The following is a 27,482-nucleotide window of genomic DNA, read 5'->3' as shown; positions in this document are numbered from 1 at the left end:
AAAAATAATAAAAACCCACAACATTGTTTTTTTCCACATGGTATTCTTCACACTGTTTTTCTTCAATTTATATTTTATAATATATATATTTATATAATCTCTTAAAGTCATTCTGGAAATATTCAGGTCTGTGAGAGAGTGAGGGCGTGATGGGTGAGTTCTGAACGCCCCGCCGGCCCCTTGTTTTGGCCCAAAGTGTGTAACGCTGAAGCTTGGGGCGAGATGCGCCGGCATCGACCTCGCTGATCCTCTCTCCTCATCACATAACATCACAGGGGGGGGGGGTTTCCTTTAGGACTCCGCCTCGCTTTTCCTTGACCGTAGTGTTTCTCAGACGGGGACAATATGGAGGCCGAGGCCGTGGCCCTGCAGTTTGAGCCGCTCCCCATGGTAACTAGTGTCGGTCGTAGGCACTGGCAGCAGTGGGAGGTCCGGAGCCACGAGATGCGGCACTATAATAATAAGGGGAACCTAGAAGTCAACAGAAGAACAAACCGTTGGATACAATGAGGTCAAACATCATGTAAGACAACTGTTAAAATTCCCAAGGACAGACAATACATGTTTTTTTAATATGACTTTAATTTGAGTGTACAGCAAATCTAAGCTTATACATGCACAATATGTGTGTCAGATTTCATGATATAAGACCAAGTGACTTACTTAGTAATGCTGGATTGCTGAACCGCCATGCTTCATTGTAACTGGGGTACTGTGGATGGGAGTAAGGGTTCCCCGAAAAGTCCCCTCCTAAAGAACGGATCAATACAAACAACAAACATGAGCAAAGAGCTAACAAAACACAATGAGTGACAACTTCCTTTCCATCACTGTTACATTACAGCTTGGTCACACAACAATGTTTATTGAGACATTTCTCCACACTCTCTTCATATGAACTGAATCCTCGGCCTTCACGACTTCCTCTGTCCTTTCCTTCAGTGACGATGATTCTTCCCTTCAAAACTTCCTAATACGGTTCCCTGAGACTCTCACGCGCCGCTCGTCCTCCAGTGCAGGTCGTGGTAGAAAGGACAGGGAGGCTGAGAGGGTTTGTCGGAGAGCGAGGCTCTGGGTCCACAGGTTTCTTTCTTTTTATGAGACCATAAACGCTGGGTTTTATATGAAGCTGCTGAAGAATGGCCTTTGCTTTAACAGTGTTTGGGGCCAGTCACTAAATCTTCGCCACCAGATGGAAAAAAACTTACAAGGCTTTGGTTAAGAAGGCATCTGTGCCTGTATGTGTGTTTCTAGTGACATATAAAGCAAAACAAATTTCCTTAATTTGATTTCAAATATCAGCTTTTACCTCCATGTGTATCCTACGATGTTACCCTCATGCACACTGAGCTCCCTTGTAAATACTGCAGGCCTGCTTTGATTATCAGCCAGTGTGAAAGGCACTGGTCTCCGAGAACTGTGTTTTCAGTTTGGAGGAGAGATCAACACGCGCTACACGGCAGCTATAGCATCCTCGCTGCTGGTCGTGTAACTCGAGCTCATCCCTGAGAGAGATAGTGATTTAAATATTTACAGGCCCTCCACGCCTCTGTGTTTTGACCCTTAACTGTTTGCTGTGAACCTGAACTGCAGGTTAAGTAGAGGGGAAAGAGATACGCTCCGCAGCCCTGAGTGTCCGGGGAGGCGAGGAGAGGAGCAAAAGCAGTGTTTATCGACGGGGCTGGTGAGAGTGCGCTGTGTGGACACGGCGAGGGTAATGAGCGCTGGGAGCTGGAGTGTAACTGAGAGGAACTGTCCTATCTCACGGCCACTGATTGTGGTGATCGCCTATCGAGTTCATCTAATGTCCTCATCCGCAGATGCTAACCACAGCGCTAACCGCAGTCTAACAAAGCTATAACAAGCTTCCTTCAATAGTATGAGTCCGGAGCAACGATCTGAGCTTTCTTCATCGTACTGACTGGAAGGTGGGGGGGGGGGGGGGGGGGGGCTTGTGGGTTTTATATGCATGTGCACCGTCAAAGAAATCACGGAAAAAGATCACTCACGTGAAAGTGACCTCAAGTTGTTTAAGCAAAATGAACTGAAGGGGACTATCTTCAGAAAACATAACCTGTGAAAGACAGATTAATTGCATCGTAAAAAGGGAACAGTGTCACCTACCAGGAACCATTCCAGCAAGTGTGGAGGTGGGGTAGCTGCCTTGTCCTGTGGGGGGGACATGAGGCGGGTAGCCAGGTAAGGTGGTACTGGCCATGTCTCGACCTGCAGGCACACAGGAGGAAAACAGTTAATGATTGTATTTTTATCTCCAACCAAAACATTTTGTATATAGCAGTTATTGTATACACATCATCGTTGCCTGGGTTATGTTCACAGGCAATGGTTTTTTTTTTCCAATAAAGAATTGTCCAGAGTCCTGGGTGGTTAGGTTGAGGCAACTGAAGCACTTACAGGAAGAAATATAATTTATTTTCAAACCAGTATGTTTTCTCAGTAGTAAACAAATACTGTAAGAGTCTAAACATAGAAAGAATAATTATCTGCAAAGGTTGATAGTTTAAGAGAACAGATGAAATATGTTATCATTGAAAACTTTACTGAAAAGATCTTAAGAGTATCTTCAATTTGCAATTTGCAAGACCTGTCAGTCAAGGTTTCTCCTTTTTGTCGAAAAGGTAATTCTTTGCATATAGACATATTTTTGTGAAGACAGGGTAGATTTAATCTGCCATTATGGTACCACTCATTGTTTTGTTTTTGTTCTTGTTTTTTTTGCACAGCAATAATGACACAGGATATACAAGGCAACCACTAAAATCAACAAAGTGAAGTGATGCATAATAGTCACAGATAATAATAAATATTGCTACTGTCTGTCACAAAATGTCACACCATTAAATTACTTCGAGACAGTCAAGGTCAAATGGTGTAATCTTTGCAGCATTGCAGCGCTTATCCTGCCTGGGGTCGCAGGGCTCTGACACCAATCCCAACAGGCACGAGGTGAAAGCCCGGGTGCACCTTGGACGGGTCAACGCTCGATCACAGATTTGCAATTTGCAATTTATTTACTTCAGGAAAGTTATTCAAATTATTTTAATAAAGTGATCTCATCAGAGACGATGACTACTATAAGATGAATGTACCACTGTCCTAAGCAGCTTTAAAACTGACAGGGGCATCAGACCATTGAGCGCTCTCTCTGCTCCCTGCTCCACATTCAGCTCCGTAATTAACAGTGACAGCATCGGGCCTGGCTGGCTGAAGGGGCACACAGGACAGGGAGTAGTGGGTCCAAAGCATACCCCAGCATCAGCCCTACATCTCTGCCTCTGCACCCCCCCCCCCTCCTTCTATTGGCCTTGCTTGGCCCCCCAGACCTCGGGCCTGTCACGAGGCTGGAAGGACTTGGAGGCCTATTGTTAACGCAAGGGATGAGTAAAGGGTCAGAGCCGGAGAAAAGCAGGGTGAAAAGGGGGAGAGAGTAGTTGCCGTTAATGAGGGGCAGTCGGTTTTGCTCCTGTATACACAACAGTAAAGCCACAAAGCATGATGGGATTTATGGCTTTGCAACGTGAAAGGTGGACGCTTTGACTTGGCATATATCACTAAATTATAAGAACACAGAATTAAATAAGAGAAAGAAAAATCTGCTGAAAGTGTTAGCGTGATTTAACTTTGATCAGGGTACAGGGCCTTGTGGGTAAAGTTGTACCTGCTATAAAGGGCTGGCTGGCATACAGGCTGTAGCAGGGGCCATGAGGGTAGCTGGGAGTAGACGCATCTACAGAGAGGCTGGACTGGTGGGGCAAGATGTCAGCTAGAGCCGAGTACCCAACAGAGGAGGGGGTGAACGGGGCAAAGGATGCCTCATGGGGCTCCCGCTTTACACACATGGAAGGTGGATATGATGGGTGAGAGTCTGCCAAGTGGAAGCAAAAGAAAAAGAAACTAGGTGTAATGAAAAACATGTAACTCCTCACATACGTTTCATACGTTCACTTCAATCACTCAGATGTAGATGGGAGGGATTTGAGCTTTCTCAATGATATAACCCTAACCCTAACCCAATGACAAGTTACCCGTGCCTTGTAACTCAGATTTGTAGTCGGAATAAAAGGGCAACAAATGAGGAACTCTCTTAAGAGGTACACATCAACTTTTAAAAAGTCAAGACCATACATATGGATGAATGCATATGAACTCTGAATAGATGAGCAGTCTTTAGCAGTTGATTTTATTCACTCCCATAGCTTATAATAATAATAATCTCATATGCATCCAGCAGTAATTCATTCAACTAAGTGGAAACACACACCAGTGAGATGTTGCAGCAACAACACATCGCGCCTGATCAATCAAGCTTAAATGCGTAAAAAATTTCCCAAAGGTTTTGGGTAAACAAACAACATAATCTCACGGCTGCTCCCTCAAAACAAAATCACTCCCACAAATAAGCAAACAATCGGCGCGCAGACAGTTCAGAACTCTACACTTTGATCCAATTTGGCTGATGAGTTTTGGCATCTTTCACTTTCAGCTGCTCTGCCTCTCGAACCTATGTAATCAATGCGAGCTCTGTCTCCGGCCTCTCCACGTCTGCTGCGGAGCCCGTTTTATTCAATGGGGCCTTTAGGGAGAGATGGCTCTTTCCCCGACACTATGATAGCCTCATTAGCTGCTTCCCCCATCATTGTTGTTTTACAACAGGACTGTGTGTTTGCGATTCCTCATTAAGATAAGGGCTGCTCTATGGAAGGGGGATGCAACCCTGTCAGCCCCATGAACCTAATGCCAGGGAAACAGGCAACATAACTGACTGCTTTCCCATAGAAATCTATTGCAGGTTCTCCAAATCTCTTTCTCCCTCTTTTGTCTTTGTGACGGCTGCAACTGTTGATTTAGACACAACTGCCGCAATTACACTGGATACCTTCATCTCATTGAGACAAATACCATTGTTATTGAGGAAACGACACAAGTATAACGGAGCACAATTTTGAGTTATGATCTTATCATTAAAAAAAAGAACGTTTGCCACAAATCTCCGGCGTGAACAGAAATGTTCTAATGAATGGGCGCTTTGCACCTAATTGGATGGACCATGATTTTGTCACATGCACTGCACAAGTATGTCATGAATTTATGGGAAACAGAGTCTGCATGTGGAAATTACAGCAAATGGCCAGCACTCAGTTCTACTCTGCAGTTAATTATAGCCAACATGAAGTGTTTAAAGTTACGACAGCTTTCAAAAGTCCAGTTACGCTGGGTTTGATTTAAACGTGAAACAAAACCAATTCCCTTTGAAAAGCAGTATTTACTGAGACGAGACAGTTAGTATTTGTGGTTAGCCTCTCTCCAAAACAAACCATTAATGCACCATGTACTACACCTAGATCGTTGGGATTATACATTCACAGGACACGTAAACCATTTAGCAGGAATCCAACACCTAACCAGGAGGCCACATTGTAGGACATTTAAACATGATAGTGAGTCTGTTTACACGCTATGTGAGACTTCCTGCAGAATACTGTAGGCCGCTGTTTTCTCAGTGCCCGGGCAACCGTTGTCAAACAGACAGGGGTTACGACGCAACAACAACTGATACAAACGCTGCGTTCAAGACCACTGAACTCTGAAACTAATCAGACATGGTGTTGCTTATTGTCCTGGAGACGAGGCAGAGCCCGGGTAAAGGGGGCCTGTCAAATCACAGGCCCTGATGATGGAGATGGAAGATAAACTCAGGGTCCTTGGGGACTCCTCTACCCAGCAAACACATCTCTGAGAGAGTGGAGACGCTATAGAGTTCTCCAACATCTGTCTCTGCTCCACCACTGATACCACGTCTACAGACCCCATCAACCATAGAAATGGACTGTTAAGAGTCCACAACAGTGCTCGGCGTGATGTGTCAGGATATAGCTACAACAGCCTTCTCTCAAGTGGGCATTTCATTTTTAAACGTTCACCAAGGAACTCTAATGTGCAAACCCTTTACTGGCAGATCTCTGTTTTGAAAGGCTGACAGCCGATCTGTGGAGAACTTTTCCTTCCTGCTCGATGTTGAAGATTTAGCAAAACTTCCAGGTCATCTGGAGACGAGTGTACAGAGACAATTTTCCTCCACAGGGTCGCAGTCATGTTTCCTTCAAATTCAGCTAATTACACTTCTACCTTTGCTTTCCTGCATTGAGGAGGTGGTCATTTATAACCACTGAAAAGAAAGGGACAATCAAATTCTCAAAGGCTGCATCGTATCCTGAGTGAGAACAGGATATTTGCCGGGCCAAATAGCTTGAATTCCCCATCCACATGTTTAAAGTAATTCATTATCAAATGTGTGCTCAAAGGTTAGAGTGCTTTTGCGGGGGGTTGATATAAACATTAATTTCCAGGCTTGGGGCTGCGGGCGTTTAACTGAGCTGAGACAAGCCGTTTGTCACCAGGCCACACACCAAGCACCGCGGGTTCGGGGGCTTGTTGTTTGAGAGAAGCTGGTGCTGCCAAGTCATAAAAGTGGAAATTAATTTGAAATTAAACCTTTTTTTCCCACCTCTTCTGTAGAGCCACCAACAAACATGAAGACAGAGAGTGGATAGAACCAGCTCTTCAGATCTGCTGGAGTTCTAGTAGGTCAGAGGGGTGCCCATTTACACCCAGCCTCCCTGCAGGCACTGGTGAGAGTGATTATCAAGCCCAGCCTGCACGGAGATGAAACCCCGTTTAACCACAGCTATTAAGCAACGTTCTACAAATTAAGAAAATAAAGCATGTTCAGGCTACTGTCGGTTGCTCAGATATTAATAGAAAATTGTGGCGACAAACAAGCACTGGAGCAGAGCCAGGGATCAGGGGAGTTCACAGTGTTCTCCTACTTTCGTGTGACTGGATACACACACACACACACACACACACACACACACACACACACACACACACACACACACACACACACAAAGCAACTTTTTTTTACTGTGTACACCAAAGCAAAGCGCTTAATTTACCCTTATCCAGGCAAAAACAACATATTTTAAGTAAGGAAGGAATTCCGTTCTATTTTATTTACAAGTCAAAAACCTAATTTAATAGTAATCAGTAACTTGTTTCAGTACAAGTGTAACACTATAATAACAATTAATTCAAATGCTGGAAATGTGGAGGTTTCCATTGTGCAGGGGAGGGAATTCATCCTCTCATTAAATCCCAGCGATGCATTTCAGTGCCCTAAATCTCTCCCTCTGATTTGGCTGTCGCCCTCCTTCCGAGGTAACTGTCTCTTTCACACATCGGGGTAAACAGAGGACACAAAAGATGGCCGACATTGCTTTCACAAGCGCCCTTGGAATGCGAAAAGCGAGCACTTCATTAATCATTCATCTTTAATAGATTATGCAAATTTCAGGGCATAAAAATCAACAAGATCAATAACTGTATGAATTTTAATTGGGAGCAGAAAACATTTAAAGAATGAATATAATCTCGCAGCTCCATCCAGTACCAGAGCATAATTTATTGATAATTGGATCTCAGCCTAAGTGAGGAAGGTAATTTGGCATTTTTTTTCTGCCTTGGCATACATTCCTATTTACAGTGTTTGCTAATGGCAGAAAAAAATTATATTATGCACTAACAACCTACAACCAATCAAATGCTTCATGCATTACTTTGCATAGTTGTGAAAATTAAGTAATAAAAGTTTACTGGATATTACTTCTGAGTTTAATTTGAAGCTCAAACACATTTTTTTTATTCAGCTGTACTAGAGTACCTACTATTCCACTTAAAGTTGTGTTGGTTCGCCTCCTCATTATGCAATGTGTGGCCCTCACATGTACCGCCTGAGGAGCCCCCCCCTCCTCCAGGCCCCCAGGTGGCTTGGAGGCCACCTGCTATGAGTGTGCTCCCCAGAGCGAGACCGCTTTCATAGGAGGAGCCCGGCATAAAAGACAAAAACACACCTTTCTTCTCCTGAGGCCCAACTTTCTGGGGCAAATCTACCTCCCACATATTCAGGAATAAAAAAGGGGTCTTTCTTTTCCCACAGCTCAGTGCCGGGGTCTGGGGCTGGACTATAGGGATCATTTGAGAAGGGCTACTGCAGTTTTCAATCATGCTGTCCTCCTCTTAACTCTGTCTCTCTCTCACACACACACACACACACACACGCTCACACACACTCCACAGTGGACTCATTGACTTGGATGCCCACTGCATAATTATGTGCGTTTTAATAAAAGGCTGGCATACTATTCGGTGGCCAGCAGTAAACCTAACCTCTCCTGGGAAAGTGCCTCAGCAGCCACAATGAAACAATATTTCAATTAACTGGGCGGCCATCAATGTCGACTGCAGAGTGAAGGAAGCCAGTGTGCAATGCAGGGCGGGTCAGTATGGGTAACATGATACAGATAGTTAATACTACACGCAATTCAATCCACTGCACCTGCCATTACCTGTTGGCTCTCAGTGGGAGTTACTATTGAAAACAGCAGGAAGTTCACAAGTTGGATAAAAAACAAATTTCCTGTTTCTTCAACAGCGTCTCTCTCTCTCTCTCTCTCTCTCTCTCTCTCTCTCTCTCTCTCTCTCTTACTCTCTCTCTCTCTCTTTTCCCTCTCTCTCTCCACAGCATGAGGCAGCCAGCCAGCCGCGGTGCCATTCCAGCCGCTGTCAATCAACAGGCTATCATAGCCTTTGATGACAACGTCGTGTCGCGGCGAGAACAGCAGCTGTCTCTTATGAGAAGTGCTCCCAGTCAATCTGTTAGCGGGCCAATCCGGGCTAACACAATAGCCAGTTAGGAGCGGCGTGCGAAAAAGACTTGAAGGATTTAATGGGCTCAGATGATATATCACCTCGCTCTGGAAATAAACACACAGAGAAAAAAGAAAGAAGAAAAAAGTGCCTTGAAAAAGCTTTTTCATTTGGTGATAAGAATTTTATATATCGCGGGAAAATGTGTGAGCCGTCATAAAGTGGCAGTCAGAACTGTAAAGAGTCAATGATCATGTAATATCTTAAATAAGAAGTAGCTGAACTGCTACTGAGTTTTTCTTCCAATACTGACTTCACTCATTCGACCAATTTTCAGAAATTTATACTTGAGTTTCCTCAAGTATTTTAGTATAATACATTGAGTGAGTTAGTGTATGGAAAACTTTATCCCCAAAAAATCCATATTGTAGTTTAGCGACAACTACCTCCACTTGTGGATTCTGCTCATTGATATCAGGGGTATGAAGACGTTTTGAGTAAGAGATTTGATGAGTAGGTGAAAAGGGACAAAGCAAAACAAGGGTTTGGTTGTACCATGTTAATACTCTATAAGGACTGTTATCATATGTGCTTATTTTGGGACAACTGCTCTACAGACGGATCTTTCCTGGATGGATACAGTGGAAGGACTTTGCATCAGCAGCCGAGCTCAACACACTATGTTTGCACTCCGACTCCTGTTAAGTTCGCCCGCCTTGTTTCGCGGAAGTTTTCGACCTGCTGCAGGTACGTGTATTCTTCTAGGGATCGATGTAGCGTGAGTCAGATTGTACCTGTCACAACAGAGTAGCTCTGGGACACACTGGAGGCGAGGTCGGAGCTGGCGCTGCTGGAGAGGCTTGGCTTCACGTCTTCCAGGCCAGCGTTCAGGGACGGGAGAGAGTACTCATTTGCCTGAGGAGAGGTGCAAAAAAACAGCTACTGACACTTCTGTAGAATAATCTCACATTCCAACATAGTGTGATCTGGGTAATATCACTGCTCCGCCACATGCAAGCCCACTTCTGGTTACAGATTTGGAGCTGATCTCCCCGTATGAGTGAGAATATGTGAAACATGTCTGAAGATAACCTCTGGTGTATGCGAGGAAGCTGTCTGTGATCCTCTCGCTGTGTTTTATTCTCCATGTTTCCTGTGAATTCTGCAAACACCCCTCCTCTCTTCAACCCCAACTGTCCCTGCTCCCTGTGCTTTTACCAAGACCCATGATGTATGCATGCATTAGGGCTTGTCTGAGGAGAAGGCAGAAAGGGAGAGAGGGATGAGAGAGGGATTGGGAGAGGAGTGAAAGGACGGGGTGTCAGCTGGCTCTTTGTGCTCCACTGCAGTCATCCCTGTGACCAGTCAAGGGAGGAGACATTCAGGGCTTTGTTACAGGAGAGACATGTGGTGTGTTTTTTTAAAGGGGAGTACAACCTCAAAATCAACCTTTGTGCTTTGCCTCCAGGAGGAACACATAAAACTGTGTTAATAAAATGATAAAATACAGAGTACAGTTGTACAGCAAGTATTTCACATTTTTATTAGTTTTGTTTTTTTTACTTTACATTGGAGGGTTTTCATTGTGTTTCTTTTTTGGCCGTGATAAAACGCGATGTGCAGCTGCAGCCATCTTTCACGTTTTTACACTTAATCATTCAAAATGCGTCGGCCCACTGTGCTGCACTGGAAAACTTCAGTCTCTCTGGTGTTTATTCACTTTAATCTCTCTACAGCAGCTGTGATGAATCCTGTTTGTTAATGAGATGACACTTCCTCTTCTTTAACAGGATAAGTGTGTGTGTGCACGTTTGTGTCGGTGAGTGTTTGGATCCGACTGCGTGTGTGCATCTGTTGGCCTCAATGGGATGGGGTCCCACAGGGGCAAGCCGGTGACCCCGGTCTTGTCTGCCTCTATCCCAGATAAACTCTAATTGTCTGCTTACAACTGTTCCCTGGCACTAGGCTGGATGTTCCTCTCTATTCCGCTGGGCCTCCGCAGCACAAGGGCCATTTTGTCATGCAGATGGGCTGTGGGCAGGGCTGGGCAGGGCCGGGCGAGTGGCGAGCACAGAGGGGCCTGAATGACCTGACCACATGGCTGCCAGAAGTGTGGGAGGGATGAGGCCTATTCAGCCTGGCCTCCTCAAAATGGCTTTTTAATACCCTGACGCAGACACCAGACAAGCCCCTAATAGCCTAATATCCCACCTTTTCACCACTTTAAGAAAAGGAGGGGGTGTTGGACACAGGGAGAAAAAAAGGAGGCGCGCAGAACGAGTGCAAAGCGGCCTGATTAATATTACATCAAATTAAAACTGATTTTTCTGGACCATTCTGACGCCATTTTTCTCTCCCCTCCTCCACCTTCCTCTCGCCTTTTTAATACCTTCTCCTCCACTCTTTGTGATTGCAAGTCATTTCCAATTCGTTTTGGTATTGATCTTGCCGTAGAAATCACTTTGGTAATTAGCTGCATTAGGGGCTGTAGAGCCGGCTGAGGGGCTGTCCCTCTGATTTATCGCCGCTGTAATTCCCCGCGATCGCACAGAGATGAAAATGAACTCAATTAGGGCACTGCTAAGGCTGCGTGGGCACCCATATAGAGTTCCAATGGAGAAATTAATAGTCTCTTGTTGTTTAACAGTCTAATAAATGTAAATATAGGTTATCCGCTGTAATAGGCTGTAGGCTGCTCGTTTGCCTTCAGCAAGAAGTTGTGCAGAGCCTTTGGTCGCCTGTGTCAGAATGTGTATCAGGTCATAATATTAGAAATCTGTGTGAATTATGTTATTGTTGACTACTCCAACATAAGGGGAAACAGGGGGAGAAACTGCCGGGCTGTAAATGTCAGTGTTGAGAGAAATCTGTGTGGCCAACCTGCTCAGGTTTGATGTGTTCTGAAGTGGGAAAGACATCAGGGTAAGATGGACGTTCAAACACACGGTCCAGGGCCTCCAGCTGCTGCTGGGTGAAGGCGTCCGCTCGCAGATGCTTCCTTAAACTCTCAACGCTGCCCTGAGAGTCGCTGCCGGGGCCTGAGCCATCAGAGCCATCTAGAGAAAGACGGAAAGGAAGAACGGAAGGAGGAAGAGAGGGCGAGAATATTCTGGATCAGGGCCTGGTTCCATCTTTTTTTTTTTTTACTTTACTTGTCATTATTCTAGCAGGCGGAGATAAGCAGGAGGAGAACATTTTCGAGCTCAATGGGTGCGAGAGTGATGGCACGAGGAGCGGCCGTAAATTCAGGGAGACCCAGCGGCGTGTCTGCGTTTTATCTCCCTCTCTGTTTCCCACCGTCTCTCTCCTCCTCTCTCACACATTCACTCACTCCAGCAGCTCTCTGCCCTCCCCCTCCACACTCCCCCACCCCTCCTCTCCTCGTGGCCACCATCAGCGCGGTCATCATGTGATAGGTCTATGGTAATTGATGGATTACCTTCAGTGCAAATATATACTTGTAAGGGAGAGCGTGTGTTTCAGGTGGAGAAAGTGGGGCTGCCGATTACATACAGAGCCTCTCATTCTGCCAGCGGGAAATGGAGAGCCATTATTTAACTGTACTATTTCCTCGTGAACATATTACCCTTCCCTCTGTCCGTCTCTCCTTCTAACCCTCCATCTTACCCCCCCCCACATATTGCCTGTCTTCTGGAAAACAGAATGGAGTGGGGCCGAATGAGGACGGGGCGTCGAGGGCAAGCGTATGCATTTCCTCACTCGGTCACACTCTATATAAACAAATGAGCCTATGCTTCCCTCGTTCTCCTGATCTCTGACCCTATCAACTCAGCCAGGGAGCCCAGCGCTGCCGCTATCAGCTCCAACCTCTGCTCACTCATCAAGTCCTGAACACTGAAAGCAAAAAGGAAAAAAAGAAATCGGCTAAAACCTCCAGCCAGCATCCCAGGAACCTCTACTCCACTGCCTGCCTCCCGCCGCCCTCCCTTTCCTCCCTATGCCCGACCGCCAACAGCGGATGAGGGCTTTAGCTACCGAACAAATCTGTCATTCTAAATTTGCAGCAGATTATGTTCTCTCCTGGGCGAGCCAGCGGTGATATATGATATGCAAGGCCGCTATTGATTGCCTGATCCGCCAGCAGAGGAGGGAGGCGAAATGAACTTGGAATGAACATCATGCCTCAACTCATTGTGCGTATAATACTCTACTTAATCCCACATTTTTCTGTGCTATGGAATTCAATTGATCAATCATGTTCCACTGATGGTACCATTTCAGGGGCGTTATTGCCATTCTGCTCGGCTGCTTGACCTTTTTTCAATGGCTGAGGCCAGAGGATGAACCCCGACTCGCACCAAGAAATAGATCCATGGAGGGAATGGAATAGAACTGCAATTGGGTGCGTGTGTGTGTGTGTGTGTGTGTGTGTGTGAAAAGAGAAAGGTGTGTGTTGGCGGTATATGTGAATTTCATCACTGAAATATATTGACTTTAGGCTTTGTGTAACATTTATGAAGGAATCCATTTTTTTTTCTCCTTCCCCGTGTGCTTTTCCTTCCATCAGTTAACCAAGTATGTTAGCACAGGCTTCTTTTTTTTTTCAACAGCTCCATTGGGTGAAGGGTTGGTGTTGGTGTCGGAGCAGCATTAGCGTTGCTGTATGAAACTCAATTGTTGTCTATGGTACAGAAGAAAATAGATGATAATAATGAATAGAGTCATTAATTACATCGTATCAGCTGGTCTGAGGAAAGAGGCGAGCTCAATCAATAGCGAGTGTTTGTCATTCACACCGGAGGAGCATGTTCACACTCAGCAGCTTCTCACACACATAACCAGGCTTTCTGAACCGGCAGCGAAAGGACATAGATTCCCATTGTACGATATTCTTTTTTTTTTGCACTTTCTGTGGTGCAACAAACATAATCAAAAGCCTCACTGGCAAAAATTAAAAGCAAATTCTTGAACGTGGAAATTGAACCGACGAGAAATAAACAACAGCTAAATCGATATCTTGCGACACATTGTGCTCCCGCCGAGGAGATTACGTTCTTGTCCCACATTTGTTTGTCTGTTAGCAAGATTACGCAAAAAACTACTCAACCGATTTCCATGAAAATTTGTGGAGGGGTGAGGCATGACCCAATGAAGAACTAATTAAATTCATGGTGCCGATACAGATTAGGGTTATTTTTGTTCCAACTTTCTTGTGAGATAAAGTGCTTTTCTTCATTTTCCTACATGGATATTTATCCATATTTATGCCCCCCCAAAAAATGTGTGTCCAATCCAAATAAAAATCAGTCCAACCAGATCCAGGTCTCATAAGGGCCCTGGCGGAGGTGCCATAGTTAAAGGTTTGTTTACACTAGTAATGTAAAACATAAGAGAGGTTTTTTCATCTCTGGCTCTTCACTCATGTATGTCAATATATTTCAAATTCATGTGGCTAAAGAAATTGAAGATATGGCCGTTAAATTGAAATAATAGTATATCATTTATTTTCAGGATTTGCCATTAGAGGCTCATGTTTGACATATATCATAAGATGGCTGCAATAAATCAGATTCATCCTTTGACAGTCAGCGTGTCAAGTGGAGTGTGAAGCCCGACTGTCAGATGTGTGTGTGTGTGTGTGTGTGTGTGTGTGTATGTGTGTGTGTCTCTCATTGACTCACTTTTTTTTATTTTCTCATTGTTTCTCCAACCCCTTTGGGTGTCTCAGCAGGTATCCTCTTATCAATCCCACAGCACCAGCAGACTGCGTCTCTTTGTTTTAACACCAAAGTGCGAGGAGACAAACCGAGATAAAAAAAACTAAAAAAACAAGACTCTCCAACAGTGACGTTCACACATCATCCCCCAAAAAAAGCAAATTCTCTCTTTGAGCCATGTTGAAGAGATGGAAGCTGGTAATTGTCCAATTCAACGAATGAACATGAAACTGCAACTGGTTCACAATAAAAGTTGCTAAAGGCCTCCAGCAAGCTAAAACTCTTTCAGCCATTTGTACACACACGCTCACAAAGATTAAACCAATGACACTAGCGACTGTGAAGCCGACTACAATGGCATCAAAAGCTGTCTTCTATCTCTGCTTGTCTCTAAGGGGGATGTTAACGTCTTGTGTTGGCAAGGTGGCACTTTATGTCCTTCTTTCATCTCCCCTGCTCCTGTGATAAGATAACAGAGCAGACAAGAGGTGGTGGTGGTGGCGGGGGGGGGGGGGGGGGGGACTTGTTTGAAAGGCAAATGAATTCCTACACACTGACTGGCTCGCTCCGTAAATCAACGACACAGGGTTTCCTAGATCAGAGGCTGCGGGTGGACCGTTTACCTATTCGTCCTCTGCTGATGGGCGGGATGATGCTATCGCAAATTGTGGATCATTTGTTGCTGTTTTAAAAAAAATGCAGTTGAGCTTGGAAAAAAAAGGGAAAAGAAAGAGAGAGCACAAACAAACTGGTATACCCAGAGGGTGAAAACTCCTTCGCTGTAAGCTATATTTATGAAACCTGTGAAGCGGAAAGGAGAGAGGTGGGTGGGGTGGCGGAGAGAGAGGGAGAGAGACAGCACCACTGCCATGGCTGTTAAGATCCTGTTATGTTGTGGCGTGTTTAAGAGCTTTATTAATTCGATTTAGCACCACCAACCAGTGTACTGAGTGTCAGCGGGCGAAGTGATGCTCATTTGATGTTTGCACTCACTGCTGAGGCACTGGGGCTGCATGGATAGTATTTTTCAAGCACGTTTCTTAGTTTATGTAATGTAATTCACATTCTCAGACGGAGGGCCAAAGACAGAGGTTTAAAACGACTAAATAAAAGCACACAACTGTTTGGATTCAGTTCATGAGCGGCGTCTGTAACTCAACACAGAGTGAGCTGGGTGTTAATCGTACATTGGGGGTTTTGTTGGTGGTTAGTTTTCTAGGCTACCTCGTCTCCTCCCCACATGTCAACGTGTCCTTGAGCAAAACACTGAACTGCGTGTGATGCGTGTTCGTGGGGGAAAAAACTGTCAATTAAGATAAAACAGTTTGCCAAATAAAACTGATGTAATATTTGCAAACCGTTTGAAACACACGCAGTATAAAAGCCAAGTGTGCCAGTGCAGGGAGACCATTACAATAAATTCTCTCTCGTCTTTTAAAAAAGAAGGAAGCAAATCAAGCAAATCGCTTCACAAAAATCAAGAAGAAAACAGAAAAACATACCATATTGTGATTTTATATTATTTCACTTGGATAAATTACAGAAAAATAACTTGATATGAGGGATATATATGAAATATTCTCCCTCTTCTCTAACTGTCCTTTGTCCTCCTCTGCTTTCATCTCCACCCTCCTCTGGACCAGTCTGTCGTTTAGCGTCTCCACTCTGTGTGGCGAGTATTTGTGGAAATGCAATTAACGTATACGCTTTCTTTTCTCTCGCCGTTTCTCCCTCCTCAAGCCGAGTAATGCACTGCTCCATTAATTCTTGGCATCGGCGCCCCTAATTGACTTTTCTCTGACATGATTCCTCTCCACTGAGTGAATTCCCTCTCCTTATATTTTGGTGACGGATCTCATTGTGCGTTGTTTACAACTGTTTACGGGGGGTCTCATGCAGCCACGCCGCTGAACGCAAAGGACTCAGAGAGAAGACGGGGAAGATGAGAGGAGGAATGAAACGTTGAAGGGGAAGAATGACAGAGATTGAGCGCGGAAGAAGGAGGGGGGGGAGAGATGCAGCGTGGACCCTTTTGTGTCCTCCTCCACTGTCGGGGCCCTAACAGCTTCTTGTCTCTATGTTACGCTCTGTGGCCCCTCTCAGACCAGAGCTTTTCTCTGGCACACACACCCCATCAGGGCCATCATGGTGCTCATGATTCCATTTATTTCTGTCTCGCTCTGGATGCATTTATTTTCTAAAGCGATCCTCTATTGACTCATTGTCATGGACTGGCTTGACTAGCCAACCAGTGTAGGCCCAGGTTCAAATCCATACACTAACTGATCTAAACTCCACAAATGGGTCATATGTGTAAGAGATACATGGCGGACGATCCTCAAAAGGGCCAAATATCAAATTTGAACAAATCAACAAGGTGACTGTACTCATTTTTTCCTGCAGCTATTGAACAAGGTTGATGTGACTCTGGTGCCACGATCGTTCTTTCATGTCATGAATGAACAACCTGCCAGGGCCATATTTTTCCTCCCCGCTCACACACTCATCAGCTCCTTCTACACTCATCCCACACCCACGCTACAATCACAAGTTATGACCTTTGCTTTCTCCATCTAATTTATCACTGTAGCTCCCTGCTGCCTGTCCTCCCCACTGGGCGCCGTCCAGGACGTGGTAAGCCGGTGATGAGAGAAACATACACTCAGGTCACATCAACCTGACTGCGCACAGCGGCAAGGTCAGGAGGAAGCTGGTAAGAAAATATGAATTAACACAAAGCTGCGGCGCTAATAGCAAAAGCATTTTTTCAAGAAAGGTGAACAAATGAGAGCTGTCATTCGCTATGAGATAATTCACTCAAAATTCATCTCTTAGATTCCAGTGGAGGGCCGCAAACTTTATAAAACAAATGCATGCACCTTTGGCGCGATATGATCCAACATCTGACAACCTCGCAGCATTCGTCACCCTATCCTCCCAAGTCTTTTCTTGGCTTCCACCTCCACCATAGGTTTAAATGACTGAGTTTGAGCGTGCTGTACAACAGGCTAATTTCCCCACTTCACTATTAATGCATTTGGCAGGAACAACATCCCATTTCCTGTAATGAGATACACAAATAAATCTGGCAGTGGATAGATTCGGGGTGGAGGCAGCAGCGGTGGTGGTGGTGGTGATGGCGGTGGGAAGAGAAGGAGTGTGGGGGGGGGGGGGGGGCAAAGGAGGAGGTGGAGGGGGGGACGAGGGGGGGAGCATTGAGACGCATTCTCCCAGCTCTGGCATAATTGGTATCGCTGCTTGCAGACATGCAAACCAATCTCTCCACAGATAGGGCTGAGACTCTCTCTTTTTCCCCCCTTAAGGCTATTTCTTTTGTCTTTTCGATAGCTTGCACATCCGAGATAGAGGGAGGGAGGGAGGGAGTAGGGGGGGCGAGATGTTAATTTGTGAATTAATGGCTTTCCTCCGCAGAATTGCAAATTCTTTTAAATGTCACTATGTTCACTGTGCGAGGAGCATCCGGAGCCACAGAGTTCCTACGTTAATGCACACACACATTTCCATGCACAGGTGTCTGTGTGTGTACACATACAGGCACAAATCCAAAAAACGAATCCTTGCTCGATTCTCAGTCAGGCTGCCAGGGCCTCCTTCTTCTATCCTCACCTCGTAAACCCACTCCCCCCCCCCTCTTTCTCTTGATCTCTCATCCCTCTATTCCCTTCTTCCTCCTCCCATCTCCGCTCAGAGCCGTCCAGTGTAACATGCTACTTTTAATTTGCAATAACACATGACAAGGACAGATTAATGGCTCTTATGGCACCCATGTCCCTGAAGCTCGTCTTACGGGGACCCGGTGTACATAACGCGTGTCACACTACATTATCTCTACAGCCCTCCGGTAATGGGGACCTTTTTCTTCTTCAAAGGGCAACCACCGACTTCAGCCACACCGGGAACACACACCTCCGCCAACACCAGCAGTGATGCACTTCTTTTTTTTCACATAAAATGGCCAAATGAACAGCAATAGGCACACACATGTTAAACATTGCGAGTTAAAGTATGACATTTGTTTACAGACTTGCAAGAAAGTCCAGGTCTCCCCTTGTTTTCAATGCATTTATCCACTTTCTTATCTATTTACTTGTGGATTTGGGAGTTGCAAAGGAACATTTAAACATTTTTTTGCAGGTCCGTTTCTGCCGTGACATATTCTTATTCAGCTCAGATGGACCAGGCCTTTTCTAGCACAGGTCATTCTGTAGCTGAGGCTTTAACTATAACTTTGTTTTGTGAAATAACGACAAAGCTGAGATAATTCTAAAAATATGGGCAACGCTAAATTAATCTAAATAATAAAACACAAGAGGTTCCTTGACAACACAGGCTAATAATTATTATTGCTTTATTTCTTAGAATAAACTGCATCGTGTTGAAAATCCATATTTGTGCCTCATAACAATTGTGAATACACACAACTGAGCATTACTGTATATTGAGCTTGATGCTATTAAACGGTTACTTTACGTTAATTCATTTTAATTTCTTGGCAGATTATTTATTGGAAAGAAAATCCCTCCCGCCTGCCTTTAAACTCAAAACCCCTGGAAGAGTGAAAGCAGCAGCTAGGAGGAAAGTGATCTGATTGACCAAAGCAGCAGAAGAGAAGGTTGTTTAACTTCAACTTACAATGTCCGATTTTCCTTCCATCCATGTGGTTGCCACTCCAGAGAACTAAAGAGACAGAAACATAAAAGAAGGAAGTGGCTTGTTTTGATGAGTGCTCTTTGGGATAATTTCCACCATATAATCCCATCAGCCCCTTCAAAGCAGCACAACAGAGTCACACACACACACACACACATGCACGCACACACACACACAAACATGCAGACACACGCGCAGCCCCCTCGCTGCCTCCACCGGTCTGTTCCTACACCTGTTCAGGCCTCCACTAGGGACATGTTAATTCATAGGCATTAAAAAAGCCAATTGTTTGCACAACCGATAATCTATTAGCCCTCAGGCAGTGTGTGTCCACTCTTGCCTTGCCTAGGAATGAGAAATTCTGGCTTGGACCGGATAGGCCTCCACTTAATCTTTGAGCATATCTATTTTCTTGCCAGTCCCCTGATGTTGTGTGTAGTCTAGTATGCAGTCTTACAAAAAATACAATATTATTGAGTTTTAAATGCTGTTCAGCCCTTCAGAATAAAATACAGCTCAGCCACAAATGTATTTATATATCTATGTACTGTAAAATATAAACTGTGTTGTGGTTAACTGATGGTATCGTGGCAGAGAACCACAAACACAACTTCTTTTCCTGCCTTCTTTTTCTTCTTATGATATAAAACTGAAAAGAACAGCAGCACTGATGCCTTGCCAAGGGGGATTAGACTTGTATGACAGCTATATAGAATATCTACAGTACGCCTGAGCATGTTATGAAATTGAGATGCAGCTCTGTGGGCGTATGGTAAAACATAGGGCATCAGAAAGCTGATTGAATCACAACACTTGCCCTGGCTGCTACACAACATAACAAGTCACTGGAGACAGCGCACAGAAACACACTGGGCTGCAGCGCTGTCATAAACGCCATCCTCTTCACACACAGGAAAAATAAAAGTGGGAGACGAGTGATGGAGAGAATTAAAAGGATGGGAAAACAAAGGAGGTCTTGTGTCTCCCTTACCTTCGTCTCGTTTCCTCTTCTCGCCGTTGGAGCGGGGGATACCCAGAATGCCGTTGATGGAGTAGGATCCTACGGGATCGTTGGAGGCGCTGGACACAGGGGGGGAGGCTGTGCTGGGCACTGATGAAGAGAGCTGAGTTAGTGTGTGTACAGTGTGTGTGTACAGTGTGTGTGTACAGTGTGTGAGTGTATCATTTGTGTATTCACACAGGTGCATGTTGCTGGAAATGGGTAAATACATGCAGGTCTTCATGTTTTCCTCCTGCTGTAAATCAGTGTGTGGCCTCGTTCTTGCTCACCTATGGTGTGGCCGGGCGGAGAGAGCGGCGTAACAGATCCGTCGGGGGACGGGTGGAATTGCTGCTGGACTTTGGTGCGGATAATCCTGGTGAGGCGAACAAACAGACATGGATCAATCAATTCTGCTGCCAGAGCACAGAGATTTCACACCAGCTCCCTTGCATCCGCCCCGGGACACTTCACCACGGCACATCGCATCCACTTTACGCCCGTGCATGTACTAGTGCTCTGTCGTTTGGGACGCGTGTGTCCTCGCACTCGGGCCCTGTCAGAACTAGCCAATCTGTAGGGGGGCCTTAGGGGCAATCTCTCAGCTCCTGTGTGCAGCTGAATAGTGGCTGCCCCCTGAGATTGTGGATTCAATCTAGTTGGATTCTGAGGTTAGAAATATGATAAAGTCCCCACACCAGTAAGATGTGATGTGGCGGGAAAGTCTTCATTGCACTTTGGTCTGAATGATCTTGCAAACAAAGCATGAAATCACATCAATTCACCTCAATGATCGGCTTCACTGGCTCTACCTGGCCAACTCTAATAATCTCCCTCTACCGCTCCCCTCTCCCTCGTTTCTCCTCAATCTCTCTCTCTCGCTCTCCATCCCTCAACCCTGATCTTTCACTCCTCTCGCTCCCACCCTCATCCTCTTTTCTCATTTCTGCTCTATAGTGTCCAGTGGGCTCTCTGTTTTACTGTACTTCACAGCGTCTGTCTCTCTCACCCTGCTCTTCTCTTTATCTCTTTATCTTTCTCTCTTCATCACCCCGTTAAATCCATTTCTGTATTTCTCTGTCCCCTCGCTGGCGTCTGTTGCAGACGGACGACCACAGCTTATTGACTGGGAACTCCGGGATAGAAAAGTTGACGAGGCAGAGAGGCACAACGGATGCAAATGTAGATCTATAAATTACATGTTACAGGAAAGCAATGACGTCTTATTGGCCCAACACAAGACCACCGCCACATCAAGCTTATGATTGTGTCTCTTTGATTATAAAACGTGACACAATCATATCACAACTTTAAAGATGATAGAAATTAGAAACCATATAGAGAAAATAGTAAATAGTAATTTTGCTGAAAACAGGAGGGTACAATGGGATTTACACAATCTCAGCTCTGCTTCTGATCGAATTACATCAAACCAGGAATGTGAGAGGTTTCAATAACGTGTGAGAGCTGTGTACTGACAGGAATCACCCTCTCGCTGGAGAGATGTGACAAAAACAGACTTTAACAGACTGCAAATGAAGCGATTGACGTTTCCCGTGCAGCACCCAGCAACGAGCCATCAACTCTGCGTCAGGCAGCGATGGGGTTAAACTTCCTCGGGGCAAAAAAAAAAAATGTACATCAAGACTCTTTTCATTCCAGTCAGTATCTCACGCGTCCTCTACACTTTCTCCTTCAGGCGGGGTAACAAAGGCAAGCAGCCTCCTCCAGAAAACACACATCAATATTTTATTTGAATTTCTAACATCTCACCACAACAGTTATCTGACCTCATGACTCGAGGGAGCCTCATAAATTCAAGGACTTTGTTTCGAGTCTGTGTTGTTGATATTGAATAAGCAGTTTGGATGGGTGAATTAACGACTTTGGCGCTCGGCCCTTGTGGAGGGAGAAAAAATTCCCCAAAGAAATATTAAAATGTGGATCAATATGATTGAAAGCCACTTAGGACCCAATGGGTACGCCTGTGTCCACTGGGCATGGTGCAGCGGCTGGAAACTCCTCTCTGCGGCAACAAAACAAAGTGCAACCCAGTATCTGTGTAATCTTTAATAATTCATGCAGGGAAAATGTGTTTAAAGCCAGGACATCCTCTTTAGTCTACAGAGCAGAGGTCAGCCCCTTAACCACAGAGACCACCAGGGGTCAACTGCCTCCGTCTCCCCCTCCGCTTGCCTCTTTTTACTCCTCCTCTTCACTTTCTCCCTCCGCCATGTCTTTCCCAATCCTCCCTTTGACAGCAGCAGCAACATGATTAATTGAATATTGTTTTTAAAAGAAGCCTGTAATGTGAAAAATACAGGAAAGTATCACTGGAGATAACACAACACCTCAAGAGCACTGCTCATTTTACTGCAATAAAATAAACATCAAGTAACTCCTCTTCATGTCTAACGGGCTTTTTTGGAAATGAAAGAGTGAAACCTGGTGAGTATCACATTGTGATTTGTGAGGTCAAGCTTTAGGAAGATGAAATGCAGATTTGTGCATCGCCACAAGCTTTCATGTTAATTATTACCACACAGGCCAAATTAGTTTTAAAGGACTCGATTTCTCCTGCACACGGCTCAAATATGTTCTCTTACAGTAAAACCATTTCACCACCACAGTACCTGTTTGAATGCATTGCCCTTAGGTTTCTGAACAACAGGTTAGAACAAAGAGTGGCACCAAAAGGACCTGTTGAAACCCCCATTTCTACCGTGGCCCAATTTCCCCTTTCTTTCTATTTCTCTTTCTCTTTTTTTTACATAAAGATTCATCCATCTCCTCCATTTAAAGCTGGATGTGTTATGAGACTCTCTTCAGCTCATTAAAATGTAATGCCGATGACCAGCTCTCTGGAACAGTGCCTCCTAACCAAAGTTCATCACTCGCAGGCACTGGGGGGACTTTTTTCACTTTGCACACTGCAGCAGGCAGTGCTGGGGCTTTTTTTTTTTTCACCGGGCTTCCTCTGTCTAAAGATACTTTGTCCACTGCTGTCCCCGCTCCATCTGGGGAAGGGGAAGGTGTAGGGTGTCTGTTAACAGAAACTCTTTTATACTCCAACTATCCATTTTGGGACTAGATATTTCTATTTCTAGGGAGTTTTCAACCTTTATTCTACACTATAATAATAATAATAATAATAATAATAATAATAATAATAATAATAATTAATAATAATAATAATAGTAATGTTATAGTAATAATTATTATAATAATATACTTTATAAGCTAAATAATAATAATAGGAACTTACGCTAATGGGTTGCAATCTCCTGCAGGTTCTTGAGTGTATTTTTATTTGTCATGAAAGGTAATGTACAATAATATTAAGAATATGAATAATAATAATAATAACTGTATGTTTTTAATAATTAAGAATGAAATGGTGCTGTGTTGTGGCTCCACATTCACCTCAGTGTTGGGGAAACAGAGCAATAAAGAGGCTGCCTGCTGCCGCCTCTGTCGCAGTGTGGTCCGCGTCTATTGAACGACTTTGTTGGGTATTTCCCTGCGCCTCTGGATCTGGTTACGCGGTATTGATCGGTTTTTATCGCGACAGATGTGATTCTCCGTGGCCCCATGCAGCCTCCGCCTCGGCTCCCCCACCTCCTCCGTGTGCAGGCAGTGTCGTGGAGGGCCGCACAGGGGATTGAATTGCACTTGTGAGACCACCCCGGTTCTATAGGCTATATGGGGCTCGGCTTGAAATGACTAGGGTTCAGACCTCGTCTGTGGAGATAAAATGGCTCTCTGCTTATTTCAAAGCTGATTTATCCCATTTAGGCGTGGCGCATGACACGACTCCCCCCACTCTTATTTCCCTTTTGAAATTGTTTCACACTCAAACATTATCTGTTACACATTTAGGAAAAATCAAATAAGGGAAGTGTGCTTCAGGGAGATTTTACGCATTTTGGCACAATTTGGCACAGCTTTTAAACATTGTCAAAACCAAACGAAATCAGCTTTTTCCACCTACCTGTTGATGGAGGAGACGCTGGGGACCGTGTCGTTGTCGCAGACGCCCTCAGCCAGTAGCCGGTCCCTGATCTCCCAGGCGAACATGGTCGGGTTCTGGCGCTTGTAATCTGCTATTTTATCCACCACCTTCGGAGTTGCGACCTTTGGTTTGGAGCCACCGATGACTCCGGGTTTAATACTGCCGGTTTCGTAGTACCTGCATGGGGGGGCAGAGTGAGTGTTCCTGAATGGATCCATCCTATATCCAACAATCAGTGAGTCAGCTGTCTGAATGATGAGAGGCCGACCTTCTGCACTTATGTAGGTCAGAAAATAATAATTACCTACAACAAATATGTCTGCACGTAATCTACATTTTGTGTTGAAGTGTGCTGTTGTATGGGCCTATTTTGTGTGTGTCAGCTGGAAGGTGAACAGAGCGGACTTCCAACGAAAAAGCAGTGTGATAAAAAACAAAAAAACACACAATATAAGCAGTTGCACGGACAGGACCAAAGGACAGTTTTGTAGTTTTCCAGTCTCCATGAGCTTATACAGTAGCATGCACGTATATATATATACATGCCACCATGACCTATTGGTAAATGTTGGTGACAAAACATTCAGTGTGTGTGAAATGAAAATACCTCTGAAATGCCTTCTGATAGCTGAAAAAAATATATTTCAAAATATTATCTCACAGCATCTGTGCTCTGAAGTAAAATGATGTAAAACTAATTTATCATTTTACACTCATGGAAAAAAAAATATTTCAACTTAAAGTCTGTGTTTATGGTATTTTTTTTTTCTCCAATGGAATATGATGCTCAGATGTGAGTTTAACTTGGTTATGAGTCATATAAAACTCAAGCCTGTATTTGAAACACAATATTTTCTTTATCACCTATAATTTTCACACAGCCTCTAATTCTAATGGGATATTTTTTTCTCAATTTATGTTTAACTTTACTCCTAAAATATATCTTTGGAATATGGGGTTTTTATTTTTTGTGAGGCTGAGAGTGATGGAGAGAAAATCTCGGACGCAGAACTGCTGTGTTCAAGCAAAAAAAATAAATAGAGAAAGAAAGTCGAAAAAAAAAAATGACCTGCCTACATAACCGATGACTGAGGCTGAAATAGAGCTGGGTGCGCATATATACACGAGCTATAGAAGATTGATGTTTGACACACATAGGGCTATGTTGCAGTGGTGCTGGATCCCCCCTTTTACCTGCCGAGGATTTTGCTGACACAGCCGTGACTGACCCGTAGCTGTCTGGAGATGTCGCACGGCCGGACGCCCTGGTGGGCCAGCTCCACGATGCGCTGCCGCACCACGTCCGGGAGGGGTCTGCCGTTCACGAACACCCCGCCGAGCTGGTTCACACCGCCATGCCCTGCGTGGGACACAACAGCGGCACAGGGGGGGCATAACATTACATACCTGCAGAGGACGCAGCGTCTCTGCACCGAGTGGAGTGATTTTTATATTACTTTACGGTGAGAATGTGTTTTTTCAATTACAGTAAATCACATTACTGTTTTACACAGACACACACACACACACACAAACACACACACAGTATGATTTACGTGTTTATCTGTATTGCCTACATGCGTAAAAGCGCACGCTTGCACATTTACTATTTGGTCAAAAACCTTTTGTTGTAAAATTTCTGGCAAATATCTCCTACTAGGATTATTACAATTGCGATTTCATAATTATAATTATAATATTAATAATAAGTTAAAGCATGATAGAAATGAAGGCAGCCAATGATTAAAAACTCTAAAATTATCGTATTGTGATCATTTTACTTTCAAATACACATATAAAAAATACTAAATTCAAAATAAACATTTTTAAATATACAACAATTAATAAATGATTATTAATAATAAAACCCAGTTCTTTGTCTCTTTTGGAATAAACAGCATTACCTCCTCCCCTCTCCCTTTACACACTGACTTGGTTAGGCAATATTTTCCAGGAGCATCTCTTTCCCTGCAGCCTAACACATGTCGCCAGGTATTAGGTTTCAACCTGTTTAATTTTCCTCGCACAATTGCTGTAAATAATTAAAATGAGCTTTGATAACTCATATTACAAACGCGGATGGTGCGAGTGAGGAGGAATAAATAATTTACGCACGGTGCCGGGTCTTCCTTACGCATATCATATGGAGGGGGAAGAAACACACGAGGAAATGCCCAGTTACAGCTACTGCTTCTGTTTTTACTTCAGGTTTTATTTTTACGCACCTGAATGTGAAGAGTGTGTTAATAAAGTGACACGTTCTGATCCATTTACACACAACGTGCTCTGCTCTCTCTAACGCATGTGTCACTTCACAGGTAATAAACGCTTTGTATTTAAATTCGGGGAGTTTCTATTTCTCACTTCAGAGTAATTGGTATTAAACATCTTAAATGTACTTACTTACATGAATATTTTACATTAGAAACTTAAGAAAAAATAAAACTCCAAACAAAACTTTTGAGTGAGACAAGTCAGAATTATTATTTTACATATTACTAACTATTATTATTGTTATTTAATAAGTTGAATTTATAACTTTAAGATATGAAGTGACTGAAACTGATTCAAAACTAGTTTTCTTGTAAACTTTGCCAATTTCCTCTTTGGCTTTCTATGAGAATAGGGTTGGATAATTGGAAGTAAAGGTAAAACACATTTAATCTCTTGTATTAAAAAATCTCTGTTTTCATATACAGTACTGGCATAATACGCTGGCAAACATCGAGCCTGGACGTAAAATAAAACATATCTATAAAAGCCCATTTTAACATTTCTACCTGCGTATTTCTTTACATCATTGTCATTGCAAACGCCTTGAAACTCATTTGCACCGTAAGTGGAGCCACAGCAGAGACGTCGGTGTGTGTGAACTAACTCAGTATACTCACGGTGCATCGCCGAGAAGGGGTCTGCTTTGCAGTGAATATCCATGGGATAGCAAAGGAAAGAAAGGTAATCGACTGAGGTCGCCGTTTCGCCTTAGTGGTGCAGCTTTGTAGGGGTAAAAAAAAAATGAGCACTTCTATATTTTTGGTGTAAAGCAGTCCGTGTGGGGACGAGTCCGCAGCGGCGAGCAACTTCTTGTGCGGCGACTCTAAGTTTCTCCTCCGGTGAAAGTGTGAGGGGAGCAGTGCGCGGAGAGAGGAGCTGTCAGGTGCGGAGCATGACCCACGCGTGTGCAGAGCGCACCGGACGCAGCAACATTGGCTCAAAGCGGCTCTCACTGTCTGTGTTTACAGGACATCATGAGCGAGGCGGAAAGCAGAGGAGCTGGAGTGTCCACGGGTCCGCTTTGGAAATGTCGAGGCCGAGAAAAAAAAGAAAGAAGAATCCCTCTCTCGTCTTGCATGTGACGGCGCGGAGGAGCGGCGGGCTCTGTGGGTTTAATCAG

The 27,482-nt window shown here is 44.3% G+C and overlaps 1 protein-coding gene across 2 annotated transcripts; it reads right to left on the bottom strand.

The window, feature by feature from the left end:
- Positions 1 to 330: 330 nt before the first annotated feature.
- Positions 331 to 27,028, bottom strand: pax2a (paired box 2a). 2 transcript variants are annotated; one of them, XM_053436484.1, is made up of 10 exons: positions 26,980 to 27,022; positions 25,283 to 25,451; positions 24,068 to 24,265; positions 20,367 to 20,452; positions 20,068 to 20,187; positions 11,608 to 11,783; positions 9,522 to 9,642; positions 2,125 to 2,226; positions 664 to 750; positions 331 to 452 (listed from the first exon to the last, which is right to left on the bottom strand). In XM_053436484.1, the coding sequence occupies exons 1-10, from the start codon at positions 27,020 to 27,022 to the stop codon at positions 331 to 333; spliced, it is 1,224 nt and encodes a 407-aa protein (XP_053292459.1). The 2 variants fall into 2 exon arrangements, with proteins under 2 accessions (XP_053292459.1, XP_053292460.1); XM_053436485.1 differs by having other exon boundaries at positions 395 to 471; positions 26,980 to 27,028.
- Between the last annotated feature and the right edge of the window lie 454 nt (positions 27,029 to 27,482).

The sequence above is a fragment of the Pleuronectes platessa genome, chromosome 12 (genome assembly GCF_947347685.1).
Source record: "Pleuronectes platessa chromosome 12, fPlePla1.1, whole genome shotgun sequence".
NCBI lineage: Eukaryota > Metazoa > Chordata > Actinopteri > Pleuronectiformes > Pleuronectidae > Pleuronectes > Pleuronectes platessa.
This window is presented reverse-complemented; position numbering and strand designations above follow the sequence as displayed.

Excerpts from the sequence above, each read along its gene's own strand:
- pax2a (XM_053436484.1), bottom strand. The coding sequence starts at position 27,022 with ATGGATATTCACTGCAAAGCAGACCCCTTCTCGGCGATGCACC. Across the intron at positions 11,784-20,067 it reads GAAGAGGAAACGAGACGAAG|ATGGCTCTGATGGCTCAGGC; the intron begins GTAAGGGAGACA and ends GTCTTTCTCTAG. Across the intron at positions 751-2,124 it reads ACTTGCTGGAATGGTTCCTG|GAGGGGACTTTTCGGGGAAC; the intron begins GTAGGTGACACT and ends TCCGTTCTTTAG.